This window comes from Camelina sativa, chromosome 7 (genome assembly GCF_030686135.1).
Source record: "Camelina sativa cultivar CO46 ecotype springtype chromosome 7, ASM3068613v1".
Classification (NCBI taxonomy): domain Eukaryota; kingdom Viridiplantae; phylum Streptophyta; class Magnoliopsida; order Brassicales; family Brassicaceae; genus Camelina; species Camelina sativa.
In genome coordinates, this window is record NC_141886.1 from 19,546,454 (window position 1) to 19,554,629 (window position 8,176).

The window sequence follows — 8,176 nt, forward strand, 5'->3', positions numbered from 1 at the left end:
GAACTTCAAACAAATTTGCTTAATCCCTAAGAAACCTAATCCTTCGAAGATGACTGACCTGCGTCTGATAAGCTTGTGTTCCATTTTGCATAAGATCGTCTCTAAATTTCTTTGTAATCGTCTCAAGGTGTTTTTACCGACTATTGTCTCGGATACTCAAGGAGCCTTTGTTTCTGGCCGATTGATATCTGACAATATCTTGCTTGCTCATGAGATGATACATGCACTCCATGTGGAGTGGAGCTTCTTGGAAGAATTGCTTATACGTCTTGGTTTTAAAGTCAAATGGGTCCAATGGGTGATGAGTTGCAACAGCTCTATCTCTTATTCAGTTCTCCTTAATGGAGCACCTTATGGTTATATCAAGCCTGAGAGAGGCCTGAGACAGGGAGATCCTCTAGCACCGTTCTTGTTTATTCTCTGTGTAGAAGCTCTGGTACATATCATGAATAAGGCAGAAGTGGATGGAAGGGTAACAGGGATGAAACTTACCTCTGCTTGTCCATCAATCCCACATCTGCTTTTTTGCTGATGATAGCTAATTTCTATGCCAAGCTTCTCTGTCGGAGTGTTCTGAGTTTCTGAAATGCTTAAAGCTGTATGGAGACACGTCAGGACAGGAGATCAACTTCTAAAAGTCTTCGATCACGTTTGGGAAGAGGATTGATCCCTATATGCGACACTTACTAAGATTATTTACTAGTACTGAGCAAGAGGGTGGAGCTGGAACTTACCTGGGACTACCAGAGTGCTTTAGTGGTTATAAGAGATATCTTCTGAACTACATTACTGACCGCTTAAAATCGCAACAGCTCTATCTCAGACGGTTCAGGATCCACATATCCTTATTGCAGCAACATTAGCAGACTCAGAGGAATGGCTTAAAAACAGCAACTCACAAATGAGGCAATTGCTCTGGTTGATCGTATAAGGGTAAAGGAGTCTCCAAGATGGCTTAAACCGAGGCCAGGCGTATTAAAATGTAATGTTCACTCTTGATGGTTGAATGATTCTTACTTCTGTGGTGGAGCATGGATCTTACGCAATCATAATGGTGACGTCCTTTATCATGCGAGGGATGCTTTTTTGCCTCGAATCAACAGGATATCTGCAGAGTTAAATGGTATTGGCTGGTGTCTCCAAAGCTTGTGTGATCTCAATATACCCAGCTGTGAGGTATGGGCTAATTGTCAAGCGGCAATAACAGTTCTTCAAACACCGCAGGATTGGCCAAAGTATCGGTCAGAAGTGTCAAGAATCACTAGAGTAGTACGGGTGATGAAGGAGGTTTCCTTTAAGCTCTCCTCACCGAAAGCCATAGGTTTGGCTAGGGATATTGCTTCGAGTGTTACACGGGATGGACAATTCACTTCATATTTGGCTTTGGGTGGTCCGGCATGGTTACACAACTTGATTGAGCGTGACAAACGTGATGGAGGTTGAGGTCTTGCCTGTTATGGATTGCTCTTTCTTCAGGATTATGACTTTATTTCTTCTCTGTTTTCTCTTTGTTTATTCCTTGTTTTCAAACTCTTTGGTTAATTTATGAATCCAGCGTTAAAAAAAAGGTTGCTTGATGGCAACATTTTTTTTTTTTTTCGAATTTCAAATGTGATATTTGTTATATAATTATATATAACTTGAAAATATAAGTTATATTGTTAACAATTGTACTCCACAAATTTGCAAAGACGCACACACTAAAAATACAAAATAAAGCTTAATCTAAACTTAAACAAAGATTCGGGTTTTGAGTAACAACTAACTAAAAAGCAGCTTTAAATAAGGAAACAAACAATTCAAACTCAAAGAGAACAAATGCACAACTAAGAACAGTTTTAAAATGAAGATGAAACAAGAGAACCTTGGACAAGGTTAATGACTTGGGGATAGCTAATCAATTCTATGTCTAAGCAACAATCAAGAACAATCCTAAGACTAAGAACACTTATGCAAATCAATTCATTTCCATGATAGAGATTCTATGCTAATCAAATAATAATCAACAATTTCCAAAGATAACCACAAGATAAACATGCATTATAAACAAGTCTAAATACCACTAATTATCCTAATCATCAATTTCCATTGACTAGGAATGCAAAACTCTTGAATAGGATGTGGTTCAGGAATTTCAACAAACATCTTCAAGATATGGAAATCCTAATATCTAGATTCAAGCTTGATCAAGGCTATCTAGCAATATTATCTACTCCTGGGTTTTTGGTTTAACCGGGTTATTCGGATCGGGTTGTTCGGTTTAAGGAAAATTCAGTTTTTAAAATGTCCCACCGAATAGACCAGAAATAAAATTCGGTTCGGGTCGGTTCAAAAGTCGGTTTATTCGTGTCGGTTATTGACTAAAATTTATATTCCGAAATTGAACCGAAATTTTTTTTCTTTGATTTATTCGGTTTCTATTTCGGTTTACATATTAAAAATTGAAATCCACTAAAAACCCATTACAAATACAATATATCAGTTCTCATGAGCGGTTGTGGCTGTGGCTAGCTGTGATGGTAACGGTGACAGCAACGGCGTACGCCGACAGCCCTATTTCACCTTTAAGTGAGGTTGCATTGAACGAGGTTTATGAGTCTGTTTCTATCATTTTCACTAAAACAAGAAAGAAACAACTAAATCAGTCAATATTAATCATGACGTCTAAGATCTAGACAACGAAAAAGTATGCAAGACCAATAATCAAATCCAAACACAAACCTCACGCTGTAAGGTCATTGAAGGTAGATCAAGTTGAGGGTGCCATTGTTAATTATGGATTAAAGCTTCGATTTAAAAGAAAAAAATAAACAAAGGGAATATGAGTAGAAAGACGAGAACTAAGAAGACCAAGGTGTAGTAGAGTCTAGAAAAAGAGGAAGGAGAAGAAGAATGCAGATCGTAAAGGAGAAGAGAGTGGAAGGAGGCGAGATGTTTTTTTTCTTGGATGGATGTAATGAATTATATCTAGGGTTTTAAGTTTTTATATGATGTTCCTCATAACCAAATAAACCGATTGGTAATCAAATACCGAATCGAGAAAACCGAAATCCGAATTCCTACAATAATTGTACCGATCGGTTTACTTCTCTTCTCTCATTCACTGCCGAAAACCGAATGTCTCGGTTTGATCTGTTCGGTTTGATCGGTTATTGTCGATTGCCCAGCAACAGATACATAAACCCCTAGACAGCAAAGATCAACCATCTATCCCCCTAATCTACCAAGCCCAAAGTCCTACAAGATCTACTCACTCCTAATCATGATCACACAAAGGAAAAAGCTTGATCTTTGTGAAATCATAACAAGGGGATTATAGATTAGGAGAAATGAAGAAAAAATTACTAATAAAAACTTGAAATCAAACAAAGGTTTCCATCGCTAGAAAACTCCTTATCAAGTTGGGATACTTGGTGAGCAGAACACTGAAAGTTCAGTAAGGTTGAGATGTCCTCCTACATAAATAGAGGCTGTGTCACATCGCTGCCTAGGAGTTCCTTGTAGTACTCAACACAATGACTTTGAATGCCTTGTTGAGAATCTATGATATTTCCGGTGTCGTCAGCTAGATGGTGTATATGATTTGCAGCCTGCCTACGCTTAGTCATTCTATGAAAGTATGCAGTATTTTGATCACCTTCTCTTAGCCAAGTAACACTCGATCTTTGACGGAAGAAACTCTCCTCGGCCCTTGATAACATCTCCCATTTTTGAGTGGCCTGCATCTCTTGTTCCGCATTGACCGCTGACGGATTGGACAGCATTCTTACTTGCGAATCTGACATCTCCACAAAAGCCTCTTGCACTCTCTTCTCCAAATCAGAAAAATTCTGCTTACTAAAATCCCTGATGAACTTTTTCAGGGCACTGAGTTTTGCTGAAACCCTAAACATCTCGGAACCCACTGCAGTTATAGAAAACCAGCTGTTAGAGATCATGTGAATAAACTCAGGGCTCTGTAGAAGGAAGTTAGAGAACATGAAAGGCTTTTTCCTCTTCGGAAGAGCAGAGTTTAGAGAAATGACACAAGGGGAGTGGTCTGAGAACTGAGGAGCCCCAAAGAAACCCATGGATTAAGGGAAGAGATCATGCCATTCATCATTGACCAAAATCCTGTCAATCTTCTTAGCCACAGGGTCAGATTTCCTTTTGTTCCACCAAGTGAAAGAACAACCTCTGTAATTTAGATCAGATAAAGAAGCTTCCAAGATAGAGTCGTAAAACTGCCGCATTTGCCGATCCATGTTCTGGTTTTGTCTGGTAGAGTGTTCTGACGCCAAAAGGATTTGATTGAAATCACCTAGAACTGCCCATGCTTTGCCTTGAACACTGGTATTAGAGGCTAGGTCCACGATCTCATTCCATAGCAGGTTTCTGGAGGCGGGATCATTTACAGCATAAACAAAAGAAACGATAAACCAGATGGGTTTATCTGGGAATTGAACTTCACATGTGACCATTTGCAGGGATTTAAAAAGTATCACTACCTTCACACTAGGGTGCCAAAGGACACATATGTTACAAAGCTCCGAGTAGGCATAGTTGTCTGCAAAGTGCCAACTAGGAAGCAATTCATTTACAAATTTTGCTAACTTCGGTTGCTTGACATGAGTCTCGACAATACTACCAAAAAGGGGTTTACTTAACCCATACCACCGTTTAAATCCACTTCTATGGGATTGCTTATTGAATCCGCGGACATTCCAACAAAAAATGTCATTCGACATAGACATAGAAAAAAAATTAATGAGATTTGGGACCAATGCCCCTGTAGCTTCTTCGATCTCTCTTAGAAACTACCTCCACGAACTCGTGTTCATCTTCTGAGATATAGTCGACATTTGCCTCGTCCTCACTAGAAAGTGTATCAGAAGAATCAGGCTCTGCTTCAGACGGGCCATCCTTTTCTGTCTCACCAGCATTTGCCAAAGTTTTAGTAGCAGCTGACTTGCTGGATTCACCTAGTAACAGGTGTTTGTCCTTTGATAAGAAAACTGTAGGTTTCAAAGTAGAGGAGGGGTGCTTCTTTACCTTCTGTACCTTGTCGACCTTGTCAGTAGTGGGGGTTTTCCGGTGAGTAACCTTCTCTTGGACCTCACTAGATGGGGTGCATATAGCCTTTGCTTGATCCAAACCTTTGCCTTTTAGTGGTTTCCTGCTGCCGTTTCCTTTTAATCTTGGGCAAGACACAGAGGAATGGCTTGTGGAGTTGCAACTTTTACAGGTAACCGGAGCTGATCTACAATGGGAGCATATAGGAGGCATCCACGGGCTTGATACTCTGACACGAGCTATATCACCAGTGTCAAACTGAACATTTACTGCTTCTGGGAGAGGCTTGCGAGGATCTATTATGGTAAACACTTTAGCTACTTCCAGATTTGTTTTGTTTGCTGTGGCAGGGTGAAGAAATTGGGATCTCCGACCAGACCTACAATAAGTTCGAGGCCGTCCTCGTGGAAAAATTGCAATGGTACATCTCTCAGTTCCAGCCAAATTGGAGCAGAGGTTAACTCAGGTTTAACTGGGACCGTACCTGGTTCCCAATCTCCCACAAACATGGTTTGTCCTTCAACTTGCCAAAGCCTTTGATTAACAACACGGCGACGAGTCTGGGAGTTTGGGATGCGAAAAAGGAAAGCATTGCCATCCAATTTTGAAACAGCGATATCTTTGAACTTAGGACTCCAAATACCGTTAAGAATAGGGTGTATTAGCGCTTGTGGAGGAGGGTCTGCATAGAATTGGCCAATAATGAAGGACTCCCACGACTTCATGTTTTTCTCAATAATTGAGTTTGGTATCTTCACACAGGCTTCACCTGAAGGCAGGATAAAAGCTTCCCCTTTCTTGGATAACCTCTTTGTATTGCTTTTGAATAAGCCTACCCATTCGTTGCTCTCGGCGGGCTGTGTTGATGGCGGAGACACTGTTCTCTGTGTCGTGGAATTAGAGATCACTGCATCAGCTTTATTGGTAGCCGGAAGCTGGGGGACATGTTCATGGCAAGCCTCACCGACTTTGGTGGCGACTTCATTGCAAGAGTCAACTGTTACTAGTTCTGTGTTGGCTGAGCTAACCTTGTGAACAGTAGCTGAGGCATTCAGACCTAGATTTAAGCTAGGAACTTTCGTCTGAGCAATGACTGAGCTGGTCGCCAGGACGGTAGCTGAGGCATCGCAAGACTGAATAGATTTAATCCGAGACACTGTGGTCGGAGACGCAGGTTTTACACCCAGATCTAGCGAAACATGGGAATTTTCGGCTGAGCCGGAGACATTAACCACGGCTGAGGCGATCTTTAGCGGGGATTTAGAGACAGACGGCTCGGGGAGTTGTTGTCCCTTTTCATTTGAGGAGGAGGAGACCGGAGAAACAGATCCTGACGGCGAAGAGACTCCTGAAGACTTCTTTTTTGCTTTCTTAGGTTTTATCTTCCCCATGAGGAGGGGAGGGCCTGTGATTAAAGGAAGGAAGGGGTTCCGACGCCGTGAGAGACGCCGGAGGTGGGCTGAGAAGATCGTCAATTTGCCTTCTTACAGAGAGAGGAACTTCAGCAAATTCGTTTTCATCTTCGAAGATGCTGACCTCCAACGTTCGTTTTCTTGAGATTTCCATCGATTCTCTTCCAATAAAAAAAGCAAAAATGACAACATAAACCGGTTTCAACCAAAGAAAGGTCGGAAAACAACAGCCTTAGCCAAGTCAAACTCTGGGCTATGCGAGCTGCCACTAACCGATCACAACCTAACCATAGACAAAGATGACGAGTTAAAGGTATAGAGAGAGAGAGAGAGAGAGAGAGTTGGAAGAAAATAGCTACAAAATTACTATTACGTACGTGGTGTTGTGGAGATATCGTCGCCATTGACATGTTTAGTTTTTTTCACTCAAGATTTTACTTTAGAAACCACATAAAAATTTGCAAGTGCACAATTATTCATACGTAGTATTTCAAAATCATTTATTCTTTTTGGGAAGAAAATACCAAACCAGCCTCGGAAGCAGTTAAAAATTATGATTGGTATTTCTAAAGAAGAAAATATGGGCTCCTAGCTAGGTATACCTGAAAGGCTTGAGGGTTCAACGAATAAACTTTTTAGTTATGTCAATGACAAGGTGAATGGTTGGTCAACAAAGTATTTGACGAAATGTGGGAAAGAGATATTAATTAAATCAGTTGCTCTCGTTTTCCCAACCTATGTTATGTCTTGCTTTAAACTTCCTCAGTATTTGACTTCTAAACTTACAAGCGCTATTTCTAATTTTTGGTGGAGTTCTAAAGATAACGATCAAGACTTAGATATGATTGTTTGGGGAAAACTGTGAAATAACGTGTGACGGAGGGTTGGATTTCCGAGATTTAGATATATTCAACGATCCAATGCTAGCTAAACAGTATTGGCGGTTAATTCAATACCCGAACTCCTTATTTGCTCCAGTACTGAAGGGTCGGTATTTTAGGAATATTCATACTTTGTTAGCCAAAAGCCTACGTCTCCATCGTTTGGCTGGAGAAGTATATTTTGACAAAAGGTTTAGTCGAACAAGGTGCACAATGGATGGTAGGCTCCAGGTAACTATTTTGGTTTGGAGAGACCCTTGGATCCCTGATCACCACCCACGACCTAAGAATGGGAGGGAGAGGATCCTGCACCCTAATCTTATGGTTGATCTGGTCACTAATAAGTGGCATTTGCCAATCCTTCAGAAAAATTATGGATCCTGAAGACGTTCAGATTATTCTTAGCTTGGCTATAAGTAAGTCTTACAAGCCTGATCGGTTGGTACGACACTATACAAGAATTGATAAGTATTCGGTTAAACCAGGGTATGGGATTGCACGAGAAATGGTTAACGATGTAGTATTTGGTCCAACTTGTACAGTCTTAAAAGCCAATGCATGGAATCTTCGCGTTGCACCCAAAATTAAGTATTTCTTTTGGCAAATTGCATATGGTACTCTCCTTGTGATGGACCGTTTAGTTCCCCGCGGTGTTCAATGTGATAATTGGTGCAAAAGATGTGATTCCGCGATTGAGACGATTAATCATGCTCTGTTTGAGTGTCTTCGCTCGCGTCAAACTTGGGATATGGTTCTGAATTCAGTTTTAACAGAGGGGTTTCCCTATGAGTCACTGTATTGAAGTTTGGATTTCATCTTTTCAGGGTGGTT

At 40.8% G+C, this 8,176-nt stretch overlaps 1 protein-coding gene, 1 long non-coding RNA gene and 1 pseudogene across 3 annotated transcripts; all 3 read right to left on the reverse strand.

Annotated features, from left to right (window-relative positions):
• Positions 1–2,380: 2,380 nt before the first annotated feature.
• LOC109125639 (uncharacterized) lies at positions 2,381–2,958 on the reverse strand. The gene is made up of 2 exons (XR_002032744.2): positions 2,722–2,958; positions 2,381–2,616 (listed from the first exon to the last, which is right to left on the reverse strand). It is a non-coding gene; the product is annotated as an uncharacterized LOC109125639 (long non-coding RNA).
• Positions 2,959–3,455: 497 nt separating this feature from the next.
• Positions 3,456–4,070, reverse strand: LOC147941471 (uncharacterized). Its single transcript, XM_087458525.1, has one exon. The coding sequence runs from the start codon at positions 4,068–4,070 to the stop codon at positions 3,456–3,458; it is 615 nt and encodes a 204-aa protein (XP_087314651.1).
• Positions 4,071–4,459: 389 nt separating this feature from the next.
• LOC104701313 (uncharacterized) lies at positions 4,460–6,823 on the reverse strand (annotated as a pseudogene). The gene is made up of 2 exons (XR_753800.3): positions 5,032–6,823; positions 4,460–4,961 (listed from the first exon to the last, which is right to left on the reverse strand). The product of XR_753800.3 is annotated as an uncharacterized LOC104701313 (transcript).
• Between the last annotated feature and the right edge of the window lie 1,353 nt (positions 6,824–8,176).